Source organism: Ipomoea triloba, chromosome 8 (assembly GCF_003576645.1).
Source record: "Ipomoea triloba cultivar NCNSP0323 chromosome 8, ASM357664v1".
NCBI lineage: Eukaryota > Viridiplantae > Streptophyta > Magnoliopsida > Solanales > Convolvulaceae > Ipomoea > Ipomoea triloba.
Genome location: NC_044923.1, coordinates 3,123,268 through 3,140,280, shown reverse-complemented (window position 1 = coordinate 3,140,280; position 17,013 = coordinate 3,123,268). Strand labels below are relative to the sequence as shown.

Genomic DNA, 17,013 nt, shown 5'->3' with positions numbered 1-17,013 from the left:
GAGCTGGCCCAATCGAATTTTCTTAAAAATTGACTCTTTTTATGTTTTAATAGGTTAAGAAAATATGTATAAACAGATACTATATTGTAACCTAGTTTGTAGAACTCAAAAAATATATATATATATATATATATATATATATAAATAAAGTTTACTTGGTGCATATTAGGCTACCAGTTTTTATAGCAAAGACGGCCCTTTTCCATGGCGGAACTCATTCAGTTGCAGGGGTGGATTCGAAGATGAAGCATTTAAGCTGACGCTGATTAGTGATTGATTGCACTCTTTCCCCGAAGCTAAACGCGGGAAAAAACCTTAATTGTCACCATGTCTCCTTCAGCCACTTCTCTTTCTACGCGACTCGCCGTGCTGGGCCTCCTCTCCGCCACCACAATCTTCTTCTTCTACAAGTCCCGTCGCCACCTCCTCCGCCGCCTCAAGGCCTCCACATTACTCCCTGCCCAGACCACTAACCGCAACTCTACCGGCAAAATATTCTTTCTTTCTGAAACCGGCACTTCCAAAACCCTAGCTAATCGCCTGCGCGCCTTCCTGGCCCTAAAAGATCTGCACTTTGACCTCATTGACCCTAGGGATTACGAGCCCGAGGATTTGCACAAAGAAAGTGTAGTTCTCATTGTAGCCTCCACTTGGGAAGACGGGAAGCCTCCTAAAAACGGTGGCTTTTTAGGGAATTGGTTAACCGAGAGCTCTGATGACTTCAGAGTTGGAGCTTTGTTGCTCAGCAAGTGTAAATTTGCAATCTTTGGTGTTGGGAGTAGGTCTTATGGGGAGACGTTTAATGCTGTTGCTAAAGATTTTTCAAAGAGATTGCGCAAACTTGGGGCTGCTGAGGTTTTGGAGGTCTGTGAGGGGGATGTAGATGAGGGGAATGTGGATGAGGTGTTTGATGAATGGTGTAAGAGATTGGCTAGGAGTTTGAAAGGTAATTGTGGTGAAAATGGAAGGTGCTGTTCTAAGGGTGTTGTTGAGGAGAGTGATGGTGAGGTCAGTGAGTGTGATGATTATGATAGTGAGATAGAGGAAAATGGAGAGGACAATGGGATTGTTGATCTCGAGGATATTGCCGGTAAAGCGCCATCAAGTAAAACAATGGTGAAAGCTAAGGCCAATGGGAAGGCAAATGGTGAAACATTAAATGGGGAGAAGGAAATGGTTACTCCTGTTATCAGGGCCAGTTTGGAGAAGCAGGTATCCTTTTTAGGTTACTTAGCATTGCTCTTTTAGTGTTTGTTTATGTAAAACTGCTTTGAAAATATCTTGATATGCAAGAGCACCAAGATAGAAGATACTGTCTTTCATTTCTAAACCTGTTCTTAGATTATTGTTTACTGCTTCTGTGTGACCCTAATTACCCTATTCACAATCATTTAGGATTTCGGTTGAGTTTGCTAATTATTGTTCATTTTCCATGCTTTGTTTCTTTCTATTGTTAGCCAAATCTATTTTTTATTATATAAATTTTCTATAGATACAAAGTTGTTAACTGAGCCTCTTTCTTTTTATCATTTTCTAGGGGTATAAAATAATAGGTTCACATAGTGGTGTGAAAATTTGTAGATGGACAAAATCACAACTTCGAGGGCGTGGAGGTTGCTACAAGCATTCCTTTTATGGCATTGAGAGCCACAGGTTAGCTTTTATAATGTGTATGCCTGCCTTTTCTATTACTGTATTGCATAGTTTCTAGGCTTGGGATTATGCCAACTTTTTTGAAGACTTACAATTTCAATGTGGATTTGTACTATATAGGTGCATGGAGGCAACCCCTAGTTTAGCCTGTGCCAACAAGTGTGTTTTCTGTTGGAGACATCATACAAACCCTGTAGGGAAAAGCTGGCGGTGGAAGATGGACAATCCTTTGGAAATTGTGGAAACTGCAATAGAGTTGCACTCGAAAATGATAAAACAAATGAAAGGAGTTCCAGGTAGTTAACTTGTTTTGTAAATCTACCAGGCACATGATTGTATAGTACTTTTTTTTTTTTTTTTTTTTTTTGGTGCTTTATAGTCTATTCCTCAGTAATGTAAGTTCAGTTTAGCCGTATTGAGTGTGATACACATGGTATTTAAACCAGTAGACAATGGAATTAAAGTGTAAACTTTGAAAGAGAGTATAAAAATGTAAGTATAGGGGAAAAAAAGGAAGAAAAACTTCTTCATCATCATTTACTTATTTGGCATTTTGGCTCCTAGAACTTCAAATATCACAGCTCTTATTGGCACATGTTTGTAGGTGTTAAAGCAGATCGCTTGGCTGAGGGTCTTTCTCCTAGGCATTGTGCATTATCACTTGTTGGTGAACCTATTATGTATCCAGAGATAAATTCACTTGTAGATGAGTTGCATCGGAAGCGGATTTCAACTTTTCTAGTAACAAATGCACAATTCCCTGACAGGATAATGATGCTAAAACCAATCACACAGGTTTGTGATGAATGATGATCCATCTCTCATCATTTGATTTGTAAAGTTTGAGATGCTTTGTTAATCATTTCACTTGTGAATTTTATATTGCTTCCTTAAAATATGCAGTTATATGTTAGTGTTGATGCTGCTACAAAGGAGAGTTTGAAAGCAATTGATAGACCACTATTTGGAGACTTCTGGGAGCGATTTATGGTGAGTACCTTTCTGGATATGCAAAAAAACTTGCAAGAAAGTAAGGCAGGCAATGAACACTGAACTCTTTTTTTTTTTTTTTTTTTTTTTTTTTTTTAAATACAAGTGGGAAGTGAACCTATATCTATTTGTATAAATAAGATCAATGATAACCAACGTTATAATGCACACATTCTATAATATTTGTTGGTGTTTCATGTGAATTAGAGATCAACTGGTGCACAACAAAATGGTTTTGGCCATTTAAAAGTTCTTCAACCTCTGCACAACCTTTTACTAATATACTCGATTAGTGGCCTTCGTGGTGAAAGTTTGCAAGGAGCCCCCTAAACGTTATTTGTGTCAATTTTGTGTTGCCTGGTGAATTTAGTAAGGATTTCTCCAAATTATTGTAGGACTCCTTGAAAGCTCTTAAGGAGAAGCAACAACGAACTGTCTACCGCTTGACACTAGTTAAAGGGTGGAACACAGAAGATGTAGACGCCTATTCTAGCCTATTCAGCATTGGAAACCCCGATTTCATTGAAATCAAAGGTGTCACTTATTGTGGATCGTAAGTTTCTGCCTTGTGTGCTTTTTATCCTTGTCCTATCTCAAGGTGTGGTCATATAATCAAAAGAATCCTTACAGGTCCGCTACGTCAAAGTTAACAATGGAGAATGTGCCATGGCATTCCGATGTGAAGGAGTTCTCCGAAGCCTTGGCTAAGAAAAGCAACGGGGAGTACGAAGTTGCGTGTGAACATGTGCATTCTTGTTGTGTTCTTCTAGCCAAAGTCGAGAAGTTTAAGATCGATGGCCAGTGGTTCACATGGATAGACTACGAGAAGTTTCACGATCTGGTTCGTTACTTTCTTTCCCACTTCTGAAACTTCAATGCACTTCTGCTTAACCAATAACCATTCTTTCTCTTTAATCTCCCCGGTGCTTCAGGTCGCTTCTGGAAAACCGTTTAGCAGTGGAGATTACATGGCTCCCACGCCATCATGGGCCGTGTATGGAGCAGAGGAAGGCGGGTTTGATCCAGAGCAATCGCGCTACAAAAAGGAGAGGCATCACAGATCAACTCGCTGAGAATGTTACCATGGCTTCTGAAAGCTTTTTTTTTTTGGTTTTACTGCCATGGATGGCCTACAATTTTGATCATTCTATTATCTGTTTTATCTGCCATTGCTGAAGAAGTTTATGTTATAGAACTTATATAGTATTATATTGATCATACATCATCCTCTTTTGGATGATGAGACATTTAAACAGCTTCTGAAACATATAGTTTGATCTTACAGGTTGATAATTCTCTGTTTAAGAGAATAGTTTAAACAAAATAGCATATTACACCACTTTCTACTCTCTTGAGAAACTGACCAACTGTGTTCGTTATTCGCGCTACAAATAGTTTCAGTTTTTTTTTTCCCTATATTACATTGGTATCCACTAGACTAATCCAGAGTTTAGTTAATTTTTATTTGAGATAATTCTTTCAAGGGTATTATTGCTTTTTCAATCACATTTCGAACCCTATTTGTGACCATTCTTTCAAGGGCATTACATTTACAATTAAATCGATGCTTAAAAAAAAAGTATTTTCTATCTTTTTTGAGACAAAAGTGTGACGAAAGTAATATTCTCTGCAACTACAATGGACATTTTTCAATAAATAAATATAGGTAAGAAAGCATGTGCCATGCCACTTGTATAGCCATACATATACTAATCATAGTAAGTAGTAACACCATTAACCAAGACATAAAATGTTCATATAGGGATTGAAGTATTGAGTAAAAGGTAAACAAAAATAAATTTAATAAAAAATTAAGTAAATTCATTATTAAAAAAATCATTTATTCCCATTAAACATTATTCTTATAAAAGAGTTAATTAGTTCGATATAAGAAAAATGGTATTCTTGATCTTCCAGTTATACACGTAGTACCGATTTCGTCTTTATGTGTAAATTAGCGATTTTAGTTCGTGAATGACCGAATCAACCACTTTTTAAATGACCTATTGGTGGCAGAAATAGTTATCGAGGAATTAAAATCACCACTTTACGCATAACATAACCCATGTAACTTACTATTAAAATTTCACTACAGGTATAACTGAAGTATTAAAAATGCAATTTTCCCATCAATATATATACATTTTACTCTCTTTTAACATTAGTTCAGTCATATGTTCTACTCACCTTATAGTATAACATTGAATGCAGGAATAAAAACATGATCATTTCCTGTTTGACTCAATCATTCCCACCAAAAAAGAGACTAAAATAAGAGGAGATAAACAACATTATAAAGCATATATATAGTTTATAGATACAAAGGGGAAACAGCAAACTAAAAAATTACCCATTAATCAATCTCCCATAGTATTTTTTTCTGTTGATCACTAGTCACCCATGAAAGACAAAAGCAAATAGGGTTTCATCAGCTGCTCTTTCTTGGCTTGCTTTTTCTTCTGCCTCTGCTCCTAGCCTGCTGTTTCTGTGATATGTTTCTTGATGCTTCTTCATCATCTTCCTTCTTGGATGGTGAAGATGAAGCTTCAACCTTTCCTTTAGTCTCCACTTTATGCTCTGATGATTCCTCTTCTCCACTGATTCTGGGCTTCTTGGTTTCACTCTCTGCAACATCTTCTTTTCCAGTCTGTTCTTCAAATTCTTCTTCTTTGGGCACAATCTTTCTTGGCCTCCCTCTCTTTCTTGGAGTTTGTTGTTGTTGTTGTTGAAGATTATCTCCAGTCATGGAAGATGACTCTGCAATTGCAACTGATAACTCCTTTGTCTTCTTCACAACCCTCTTCTTCCCCATCAAAAAAAAATCCAATCTTGAAATCTCAGAAGAAAGAAATTAAAAACCCAATCTTTGAATTGAAGAAGCTTTTCTGATTCTATCAACTAAATAAGCAGACAGTCAGACAAAAAAACAATTATCATAAGTTTTTTTCTGTTATCATCAGAGCATATATATAATTGACCCTTAAGGCTTAAACTACCAAAAAGCAGCAGAAAAGGAAACCCAAAAAAAAAATAAAAAATCCAAACTTTAATCTTCACCTTCCAAAACCCAATGAAAAGAAGTCTTGAATTCAACAGAATCAGCACACAGAAGTAGTTTGTGTGTGTGTGTGTGAAAAGGAGAAAAGCCACTAAGCCCACATCTTTCCTTTTCTTGGTCTACTTATTATTATTTCATCCCATCTATCCTCATTTCTTTTCCCCCTTTTTTCTGCCCACATGTAACATAAACAACTATTATCAATGATGATATGTATTATCACTATATCCATATAATATTATCATTATTATAGTATATATATGTAGTTTATCTACATATCTGCTATGTGGAATACAGGTATATGTATATATATATACATACAACTGACACAAGGACCATATGAAAATTACTGTGGAGTTTTCCTGTGTATGTTGTACCTAGGAGGAGGTGTTGAGAAGGAGAGGAGGAGAGGAGACTGGGGTCAAGAAAATGAGGCTACAAAAAATAGGGATGGGGAGAAAAAGGAGAAAATGGGAGAGACAAATAGAGTGGCTAGGGTGTGGTTGAGTTGACTCAACCATGGTTAGTTTGGAGTGTTGTGACTTGTGAGATATAGTGATGTTGGGGTGACCCATGGACCATGGTGGTCAGACTGGGGGGGGGGGGGGGGGNGTTTAGTGTGGGTAACTTTTTGTGTGCTGGGCAGGGATTCAGTGTCTCAGGACTGACCACTTCTGTCTGCTTGCTAAGCTATGGGCATTTTGTTTTCCAAAAATGATAAATGTATTCTTAATATGAGTACAAATTCAATTATTGTGACAAAAGGTGGAATCGTCAACTCCGAGTGTCTTCACGCTCCGACTTGACAGTTTGTGGAGGGATAAATGGGATAAATTATGGTGACTCAACTGACTAACAGATGTTGACTTTTGCTCACTATGCATAAGGAACCCCTCTCATTTTGAGCAGATTGCTCCCATACTAACATACTGTTGGTGAGACTTGATCATTGATTGTGTGACAAATTTCACATCTGCAACCAGTTGAACTGATGCAACTACAAATTCAATTATTGTTAGGCCACAACGTGATCCCTTTCTTCAAGATCAACTCCACCAATTTAACCCTACAAGGTCTGGAACATTTCATTTCCTCTAATATACAAAGTATCTTTCATTTACATAATAAGAATTATTTAAACTTGGCAACATAAATTCTTCAAACAACCACGACGACAAAGAGATATAAAAAAATGAAATATGCTATAAAAATGTGACAATTAACGTCGCGCGTATGTATATATATATATATATATATATATATATATATATATATATATATATATATATAATACACCCACAGTTCAATTAACGGATCTGTTAATTGGGTTACTAATACTTTCGAACCAAATTAATCAATAATTGAAATTTTTAAAAATCATTAACCATTGACTGAACTGAAATATATTGACCAAAATTTATCTGTTTGATCCACTAATCAATATTTTACCGAATTGTGTACACCATAAACTTTAGTATAAGATTTTGTATAACACAACAAACATTTTTTTTTTGGTCTAACCATTAATTATTTCAACCTATCAACTAAGACTACACATCAAAAGTTTGAAAATAATTTTATTTGAACCGAATAAGACCTCAAGAAAAGTAAAAAACTCATGAATTTTAAAATAGCTGCAATTCATCTTTTGTATTACTTCATATTGTGTGCGTTTGTATATATACATATACAAACACACCAAAACTACATCCACCTCCTTAAACTGAATATCATTGGCATTTTTATTTTTTCCTCAATTTATCCATAACCTTTCACTTGTTAGGTGGATAGTCATATCTTGTTTTCTTAAAAAAGAGGATAAAGTGGGGAAAAAGAGTAATAACAAACTCGTTCCGTCTTTTTACTTAACATATTTTACTTTCTATTAAAACGAGTTTATAATTTTTTCTCACCTTCAAGGAAGTCTCGAAATGGATGATTAAGTGGATTGAATATGACTTTTATACCATAAGATCATGAGGTCAAGTTTTATCAATATTCTTCTGATCGAGCCTATCACGTATAATCTTCATAATACGATTTACTTCTTTTATGTGGTTTTTAAACTATTACATATTGAGTATACAATATCTAAGTAGTTACTATGAGTTTCTTTGTCATCTAAAAAATAAGGAAGATGGCGTATTAGAAATACAATTGACATGTATGGGAATAATGATGAATTATTAAAGCTATTGATTTGATAAATTTGACAATTTCTTCACCATCAATCAACGTTATGAACTTGCATCGTTGCATGGATATGCCAAATTTATGCATACGTAATGTTTACCTAAAGTATATTATAATAAGACAAATATATAAATCTTTTTAAAATGTTAAATAAAGCGAATAGTACAATTAAACTATATAATGAAAAAAAAACGAAAAAAAGAAGGCTTCCTCTACTCCTCCTAAATAAAAAAAAAAAAAAAGAAAAAAAGAAAAAAAAAAAGAAGAGAGAAGTTCAATTGAATTCAAATGCAACCTATTTAAGTATTTAATATATTTCATTGATTTGATTTTTATCTGTACTATTTTTTAAGGTATTTGTAATTTGACTGAACATATAAGATAAGTTAGACAACCTTAAACAATAATTTTAGAAAATAACAAATAAAAGAACCGAACAACAAATGCAACTTGATGGATGTCTTAACCTGATTTTTCGGACACTTCCAATTTATTAAATGATAGCTATGATTACCAAAAAAATTGGACAATCGTTGTACCCGTAATTAGTCATCGGGCTGTCTTCATTGAGCTACTTTATCACTAAACATCATGTCTCGAAAAAGATTAACAAATGAGTAAAGCATATTTCTCGTATGTAAAACTCAGTTTGATTCTTGGTACAACACTACAATACCCTATTGAGATAATCATACACGGCAACACAAATTTATAGATTTTACCAAATTTAGCGGAGGGATTTCCTTTTCCAAAAAAAAAAAAAAAAAAAACGGAGAAGAAGAGGGATTTGGGCTATTTCCAATGACCCAATAAAAGGTGTTCTAATACATTAGGCCATTAACGAGCAATCACACAGCTGTGTGGACTACACTATCAAATAATGTACATTGTATTCAGGGAATATACATTATTTGTGTACTGAATGTACATTATTTTTATACTCCACACAGCTGTGTGGTCCACACAATAATTTGCCATTAATGAGCCAGTTAAGTGGGCTAGATTTTCACATAAATTTAAAAGAGATTGAATTTGATATATAGCCCAGTAAATTGCACTATTTTTTTCTTTTATATATTTAAAAATTACTCCGTATTTATTTACATTTTTTATTACTATAATTATTATTAATCTTTAAAACTATTACCAATTTAAATTTATATTTTAAATAATTATTATTATCCTCATTAAATAATACGGAGTAATATTTTATAAACAATAACTTTGCAATATACTGTATTTATGTTCATTTTAAAATCATATAGAAATAATTCAATTTATTTTTTTAGTTCAACACCAAACAATAAAAAAAAGTCACAAAATGAACCATATTTTAAAAACATTTTTGCTTTTCCAAATAAGCCTTAAGAGCAATCCCAACTATTATTTTTTTTTCATCAATTTTTTTTTTTTTTTGTTATGTGTCAAATAGGAGGGAAGAAGTAAATAACCTTGTGGTATAGTGACAGAAAGAGACTTCTTAAATGAGAGATTATGAGTTCGAGCTTCAGCGAAAATAATATACTCATACTAATAAATTATACATGTGACGAGAATTATATTTCATGAGAGTACATCTATCATTTTCCTTCCCAGTTCTCAATCTCTCTTCTTTCTCTGCCACGTCTACAAAAACCAATAGATTAAACATTATTTTTTTTTAAAAAAATAAAATTAATATTAAAAGTTATAAAAATCTAAAAAGTTTTAATTGAATCCACCCTTTTGTCCTGACAAAAAAGATATTTAAAGTTGACAAGTTTTCTTAAATCTTAATCCAAACTAAGCAAAAATCCCCAAGAAATCTAGTCATACCTTTCCAGAAATTTAAAGAAACCTACCTCGTATTTCTGAAATTCAATTCTTTTATGTGGATAAGATCAGACTCCCACCGTAATATTGCAATCCAAATACTCAGCTCTGCCCATCACCATCAACATTTTCTTGTGTGCTTGTTTAATCGTCACTATTACAACTACTGCGGTAGATTTTATATATATACACCTAAATACGTATGGTTACCGCTGCATCTTGGAATTATTCAAATAAACCCAGATTTTTTTGCCGCAAATTATTATTAAAAACTCCAGCTTTCCTTGTCTTATCTAGTTATCCCTATTGTCCACGGTACACGACTAAGAGTAGGATAAATAGGTAGAGATAGAGAGAGAAGGGGGATTTGATTGAGTGGAGAGATTCAGGGAGAGGGATCACTCTGATTGATTTGAACCCCAAGAATTGGGTGGCAGAAGATCAAAAGCTCCTACCTTGGAGCTTGGAAACAAATTTAAAGATCAGTAATAGATCGGGAAGATATAGGATACAGTGATTTTGGATACAAGATTTTCTTGGTAAGTTTGTCTGTTTTGCACTGTGCTTTCTTTCTAATTAAGGTTTTCTTGATTTCTATTTTTGTTTTCTTCCTGAATTTCTAGTTTGAGGGTGATGGAGGGGGAGGCGTGTTGAACTGTGTAGCTTGTAGTGCTGTTAATTGTAGGCAATTGGTTTAGGCTATCTGAGCTTTTCTCTTCTCTGCACTTTCTGAGAAACTGAGGTATGTTTCAGCTCAGTCACTTCTGGTTGATTCTCAATTGAAGAGATTAAGAAGAGGCAGAAAAAGGTTCAGCTTTGGTTGTGTTTGGGGTTTCCATAAATGAGTGTATTGGTGGGTTGCCATTTAATCTCTCTTAATAATACTTCAATTATGAACTTCCCCTTTTTTGAGTGAAGGGGAAATGTGTAAACATGCTTTGTGACCCGGTAAACGACTACAAGGAGGTAAACCAACCTAGCAGATTGGCTCAAACTAGTCACTAAGCTTCCAGAGTCGAACTTGTAACCTCGTGACTAACTTGGGGTTGCCCCCAAGCTTCCCCTTTTACTATGTGTGGTGGGAGGGGTGGGGTGAAGAAGTTGATTGTTTGGAATATCTATATTCATATTAGTTTGGTGGATAATTTGTTCCCCATGTTTGTGTGGAGTGTTCTATGCTGGTGTGTTTTAAAACATCATTAATCATTGCTGTGCTTGGCTTTTTATATGATTAGGATCCTTTCTTAGTGGATTAGATGTGTTTGTAAGTATAGTTGTTGGCATAAAGCAGTGACAATTACATCCTAGCTAGTCCCTGTTGGCCAGTTGATATTTTTGTTTCATATGTGGTCTTTTTAGTTATGAGTCTGTTTCCTCCTTGTATCATGAGTTTCTGTTGTTAAAAACAGGTGTTTTATTAACAACCTTAAAACCTTCATATGATATGTTTGGCTTAGGCACTTAGCAAGATGTAGGAAAAGTTGTTGGGAAAGAATTATCCCTGCAGTATCTGTTATCCGTTTTTGTTGTTGTCTGTATAAATTTTTGAATAGTTTTCCGAATCACTGAATGATAAGAGCATACTGATCTGAACAGGGTTGGTTAGCCTGCATGAGTCGAGATTTACACCTGTTCTTGTGTCCTTATATCAGTGGGTAGCGAAGGAGTTAAGCTGGGATTAAGTCCCGAAAAGATGGGGAATTCTCATGAATCTTTGACCAATGGAAAACTGGACGATTCAGGTCTCCAGATTATCAAGCACCCTCTATTCTACCAGTCCTATAGCAAATCGTTACTTTCTTGGCTTGATATAAGGGTGTTCTATATCAGAGTCAGCAATTTCGTGGTCGATGGTTCAACTCCGGGGAGTCTCACTCTTAACCATATACCTCTAAGCCCCGATACACTCCTTGAAGTGAATGGCGCGAGGTGCTCAATGCATTCAGAAGGAGCATCTTGCGTTTTGCGAAGGGACCGGGTGGATAAGAAATCTGAAGAGGCTACATTTGTGAGCACCGACAGTATAAGATTGACGGGGAGTGTGAAGTTCGAGGTTTTTGATAGAGATGATCTTGTGCTTTCTGGGGTTTTGGAGATTTCCAATAGCAACGGTGTTATAGGGGAATCGAAGAACAGTGTCAGGAAATGGAAAATGAATTGCGAACCGGTGATGAGTGCTGGCTCTGGATTTTTGAAGGGAAAACATATCACGGGTTCTGATTCACCAACAATCGAAGTTTACGTTGCTGGATGTTTCTCGGGGACTCCAATCATCTTAACCAAGACTTTGCAGCTTAATCACTGGAAGAAACAACACAGAAAGGGGATTTTGGGTTCAATTCCCGAAGATGGAACAACTGATGCACAAAAAGATGTTGCCTCTTCTGGACTCAATCTACAGGTACTATCGACATTTCATTGTGTCTATTATTTCCATAGAAAGGGGATATATGTTGGGTCCAATTCGAGATACATTTCGTTATATCTATCATTACTTTTTTACACTTTTCATGACAAGACCGACCTTCAAATGGTTCCTTGCATAGTGTATTCATGTTTCCTGCCACGACACATGTTTTATTTTCTTATTGCAGAATGACCATAAGGACTTTGTCTATTAGCATGATTTTTAACCGCAGACAAAATCTTATCTCGTGCCAGTAGATATGGGTGGGCACATACTTTTAAGCAGTATGCACCTGTGCATGCTCTAATTCTCATTTTGTTTTCTGTCACATTATCCTGTTCTGCTTGGAGATATATGTACACATGTACCATCACTATAGAAGCCTGTGGGGCCCACCTCTTTAGGTATTCATTAGCGGCCTCCCTGAAGGGTATTTTAGCTTTGAAGTTTAACCCGAGTTTAGTTGAAATGGAGCTGCAGTTCCTATCTTAGTTTTGGCTGGTTTTGTAGGTCGCCCTTTGCACTTACTAGCAAAAACGTATTTAATGGTACGAGTTTATACTTTGTAGAGGAATATTGCTTTCTTGGCTAAAGCTGTTTAACATTCTGAACTTAAAGTAAACATTTTTGAAAGAAAATAAATTGTGCATCATCCTTGAGCACCATATCATGACCGATGATTGAAGAACTATTCCCGAAACACCTTAAGCTAGTTTTCATCTTTGCATCATCGTCTATTGATTCTACCCGTGAAGTTGAGCTTTATGTGCTATCTTCCTTAAACTCCATATGGTGACATCTTTGCGCTTTATTAAGTGACTCGGTTGCGACCCAAATCTTCCCGCTCGGGATTTATTCGTCGTGGAGCCTGTAGTGTTAAGTATCCAGTCTCTAAGCGTTCTCCGTTGAATTGGCAGGTACCGGACTATACGAGTTACAAACCAGAAAGCGAAGAAGACTACAACGATGCATACTGGCGACACACGGAATATCTGGATGGTGAAGACGGGGAACTCTCCTGGTTTAACGCGGGGGTCAGAGTAGGAGTTGGGATTGGGCTCGGGATTTGTGTGGGAGTCGGGATAGGGGTTGGATTGCTAGTCCGTAGTTACCATTCCACTACTAGGAACTTCAGAAGGCGATTTATATGACAGGGATGATGATTTACCATGTTTTGCTGGTTTTCTACATTTTAATGTTGTTGAGTTGCTAACAAAAAGGGATGATGCTTGGTTTTTGAGTGCCTTTTTTCACTTTGTAGACTTTTTACACTGCTAACCTTTTCTTTTGCTGTAAGATTTCTTTACCTTCTTCATTTTTTTTTCCTTGTATTTTTCGTTCTGTTTAAAATCTTTCATTGGGAAGTTTTCTTGATATAAAGTGTGGCAGTTCTTCCATGATTGAATGTGGGAACTGAGATTACATGTATGATGTTTGTAGTTAAACATGTTTGGGTTGTAGTTAAACACCTTTCTTGATATACTGTTTTGGTTTGGTAACTTTAAGGTTTCAAGTTCGACTCTCACTTGAGAGCAGTCTATTGATTTTTTTGATTTAAGTCAGTCAGTTATAGGTATTTATTTACTTTTAGTTAAGGCGTCAAAATGAGATAGTTTGATCTATACGGGTTAAATGAGCCGAACTTTTGATTAAGCCGGATTAGAGAAAATTTCAACTTAACTCGTTATAAAAATCAGGTTCGGTTCTAACCAATCGAGTTGGGCTTGTTTTGACAATTGACAGTATTATTTGTGTTCTTTCGTCAACTAAAAAAAATTGAATTTACAACTTTTTTGAACAATTAAATGATCAAATTTGTAAAAAGTGAAAGAAAAGAACTCAATTTATTACTCGAGAACCAATTGGGCGGGGCGACAATAACATGAGTAAATATAGGCTTTAAAAATGGCAGTTTTGCCATAAGCATCAGATAGTATCATCATTGTATAAGGGACTACAGCTGCCATCAAATGATCAAATGATCAAATGAAACCTTAGAAAGCATCTTAGGGAGCAGTTATAATCCTATAATACTCAAAGGAAACCTTAACAGCTAAGATCTGTAACATCATTATTTCATCTTAGGAAGGCCTCAGGATTGGGCTGCAGGAGCAGCAGCTTCTGCCACAGATAAGCCACTGGGAATGGGATGGTTTTTCTCCAAACCCCAAAACTTAGCAGCCTTGGCATCATCCTTAGCCATTTGCTTCGAGAACTCCTCGTGATCATAGTTCAATGTCGCCTTCCCTCCAAACTCCATCGGAAGATTATCCATGTCGAAATAAGATTTCATCACTTCCACGCTATCCTTGTTCTTTGGGTAGACGAATTTAACCTTCTCGAATGTTTTCGGATCCAGAAAATACTTGACAATCTGCAGAGGAAAGAGGAGCATCTATTAGAGGATGGAGAAAATGCAGGCTGATAAAAACACCTTATTAGGATGAACACAAAACCAGCGTGTCGATTACATCAAAGAATCTACAAGCAAAAACTTTTGTTTGTTCAGAAGCATAAGATACCAATTCCCGAAATTACAAAAGAAAAAACGCTAATACTTTGGAGCTCAATATCTTTGAGCATTTAGCGTTGCAAGGTACAAAATTAAAAATGTACAGTTTCAATCGAAGAAAATATATTAGGTAGCATGCTGATTTTCTTCGCAAACTTGTAAATGTAAATGAAAAAGATATGAAATTGACATTTTTGCAATTGAAGTTAGCACTCGATCAGCAGGAAAGGGGAAAATAATTAAGGCTAAAACTGACCTTCCAAAATGCTTCAAAAATTCTTGGAGGGCTGTACAAAAACGCTACAGCTAGTCTTTCTGGATAATGGTTTTGCAATATGCCGATTGTGTCCCGAGCAGATTTTATCGGAACGTTATTGGTTATAGACCATCCTGTGAAGTCTATCAACCATGCCATCTGCTCTTGACTTTCTGGAAGATTAAGTATCGCATTTTCTATGAGATAAACCAAATGCTTAATCTGGTTGTCTAGTGAAGTTGTATTCTGTGAATGCAAAAATTGTTGTCAAAAATCCAAATAGATTGTATCCTGTAGCAAAAGATGTAAAACCTAATGATACTAAATAAAAGATTGTATTTTTCAAAAAAAAATAAAAATAAAAGATTGTATTAGTTTTTGGCTTTTTGCACCACCTGCATTCCCGGTCTCAATATAAGAACAGTCCTTCCATGGCAATCATGAAAATTTGCTCTGTAGACCTTTCCCGTCTCCCCTTCCATAGCAACTTCGTGCTAGAAAATTCAATAGTTTTGTATAATCAGCAAAATCTTTAAGAAGCTATCCTTCGAAGACCAAGAGGATTACAGAAAAAGTAACTGATCGAGAATATTATGTGTACACTACAAAAGGAAGACTAGTTTTCATTTACCCAGCGAATTTCTTCGGGTTTAAAAGTTGACCTCCATTTAAGCGTCTCTTCCAACATCTTTTTTGACTTGTCTACATTCCAGTTCCTTGCAACCAAGTATCTCTTCAAGCATGCATCAGTACAGTACTGCAAGTTGCTTCCAGTTAGTGGCCCAAGAGAAGTCCTAAGTTCATTAACCTGCAAACAAGGATTGAACGTCTAAGCTTATAACAATACATGCTGTAAACCAATGGGGTAGCTCAAGAGGCAAGTGAGCTCTCTTTGTGGGGAAGAATCTCGGGAGAATCTGGGTTCGATTCCCACAAGTGACGATTCCCCCTGGGCCAGTTCCCGTGCCTCCCGAGCGAGTCCGGAGAAAGACCCGGAATGCCTCGTGGATTCACCCCCCCCAAAAAAAAAACATGCTGCGATTTTTATGTGCTAGAACACTCATTTTTGAAAGGAGCAATCATTTCTAAAATGAGGATACCCCAACGCTAGTAAGTGACAGTCTAGCCAGAATTACGGTAACCATTATCAGTTCTGAGATCTTTGACATGTTTACGTTGTTATTACCTATTTAAAGTAAGACGATCTTTACTACAGACACAGAGAAGCTGAACTGTAAAGCTACTCGTTACCTTCTGCAGCTGGTCGTCACTCCCCAGCTCATGATGAGAACTATTTCTACGACGGAACATGGTGCTGATAGTGTTACTGGTATTCTCTAGTTTTTACCTGTAAGATTAAAATTCATAGGAATGTAGTAATTTAAATTCATTGACTGCTGTAAAGATCCATTTTCCACAAGTTGATAAAATACAACTTTCAATAAGAAGAGCCGAAGAAATAAAAATGAAAGAAAGAAGCTCTAGTGATGTCAAAGCTTCGCATTTAGTATCACACACAAACAACTGCCAATAAATCATCCACTGCCATCAAGTAGCTAGATATCACTGTCAGAAATTGGTCATATCAAAAGAAAAAATATAACAGCAACCTAAATGAAAGAAAGAAGCTCTAGTGATGTCAAAGCTTCGCATTTAGTATCACACACAAACAACTGCAAATGAATCACCCACTGCCATCATGTAGCTAGATATCACTGTCAGAACTTGGTCATATCAAAAAATCAAATATAGCGGCAACCTAAGACAAACGGCACATAATTGAACCTTAAAAGTAAGCTCTTCAAAACTGTAATGACAATGAGGCACTTGATTTTGACTTATACTTCCTCAGATTCCTTAAATTTGGAACAAAAAGATTAAACACCTCTTTCAAAATACAAAAATTGTTTTTGGCTCATTCTAAAACTATAGGTAGTTCAAGGCATCTCAAAGTTATTCTCAAATCCTTCATTCAACCAAATATCAATGCTTAAATCATTCAAGTTTATAAGTGAGAATTCTCTACCAAAGCATTAAATTTTTATCTAAACACTACAACATGCAACCCCCTCCCATTTTTATCTATTGCATTAAAAGAAACCAGACAATCCCCCCCCCCCCCCCCCCCCACC

At 35.9% G+C, this 17,013-nt stretch overlaps 4 protein-coding genes across 6 annotated transcripts in view; 2 read left to right on the top strand and 2 right to left on the bottom strand.

Annotated features, from left to right (window-relative positions):
- The first annotated feature begins 169 nt into the window (after positions 1 to 169).
- LOC116027736 (S-adenosyl-L-methionine-dependent tRNA 4-demethylwyosine synthase) lies at positions 170 to 3,987 on the top strand. Its single transcript, XM_031269470.1, has 8 exons — positions 170 to 1,212; positions 1,538 to 1,653; positions 1,774 to 1,949; positions 2,258 to 2,448; positions 2,557 to 2,643; positions 3,039 to 3,196; positions 3,274 to 3,484; positions 3,576 to 3,987. The coding sequence occupies exons 1-8, from the start codon at positions 328 to 330 to the stop codon at positions 3,714 to 3,716; spliced, it is 1,965 nt and encodes a 654-aa protein (XP_031125330.1). The 5' UTR covers positions 170 to 327; the 3' UTR covers positions 3,717 to 3,987.
- Positions 3,988 to 4,778: 791 nt separating this feature from the next.
- Positions 4,779 to 6,072, bottom strand: LOC116026689 (conglutin alpha 2-like). The gene is made up of 2 exons (XM_031268047.1): positions 5,701 to 6,072; positions 4,779 to 5,541 (listed from the first exon to the last, which is right to left on the bottom strand). Exon 2 carries the CDS (start codon positions 5,453 to 5,455, stop codon positions 5,072 to 5,074), a length of 384 nt encoding a protein of 127 aa, XP_031123907.1. The 5' UTR covers positions 5,456 to 5,541; positions 5,701 to 6,072; the 3' UTR covers positions 4,779 to 5,071.
- Positions 6,073 to 9,997: 3,925 nt separating this feature from the next.
- Positions 9,998 to 13,593, top strand: LOC116027409 (uncharacterized protein At1g01500). 3 transcript variants are annotated; one of them, XM_031269013.1, is made up of 4 exons: positions 9,998 to 10,245; positions 10,330 to 10,448; positions 11,303 to 12,107; positions 13,031 to 13,593. In XM_031269013.1, the coding sequence occupies exons 3-4, from the start codon at positions 11,400 to 11,402 to the stop codon at positions 13,262 to 13,264; spliced, it is 942 nt and encodes a 313-aa protein (XP_031124873.1). In that variant the 5' UTR covers positions 9,998 to 10,245; positions 10,330 to 10,448; positions 11,303 to 11,399; the 3' UTR covers positions 13,265 to 13,593. The 3 variants fall into 3 exon arrangements, with proteins under 3 accessions (XP_031124873.1, XP_031124874.1, XP_031124872.1); XM_031269014.1 differs by having other exon boundaries at positions 10,330 to 10,559; XM_031269012.1 differs by lacking the exon at positions 10,330 to 10,448 and having other exon boundaries at positions 9,999 to 10,245.
- A 345-nt stretch (positions 13,594 to 13,938) lies between these two features.
- LOC116026586 (phosphatidylinositol transfer protein 3-like) overlaps positions 13,939 to 17,013 on the bottom strand; it is a 5,411-nt gene continuing 2,336 nt past the window's right edge. The window contains exons 2-6 of the mRNA XM_031267909.1: positions 16,133 to 16,229; positions 15,513 to 15,689; positions 15,277 to 15,375; positions 14,882 to 15,127; positions 13,939 to 14,487 (exon numbers count right to left, since the gene is read on the bottom strand). Of these exons, the coding sequence (XP_031123769.1) occupies positions 14,206 to 14,487; positions 14,882 to 15,127; positions 15,277 to 15,375; positions 15,513 to 15,689; positions 16,133 to 16,192 (864 nt within the window). The 5' untranslated portion in view covers positions 16,193 to 16,229 and the 3' untranslated portion in view covers positions 13,939 to 14,205. The remainder of the gene's footprint in view (positions 14,488 to 14,881; positions 15,128 to 15,276; positions 15,376 to 15,512; positions 15,690 to 16,132; positions 16,230 to 17,013) is intronic.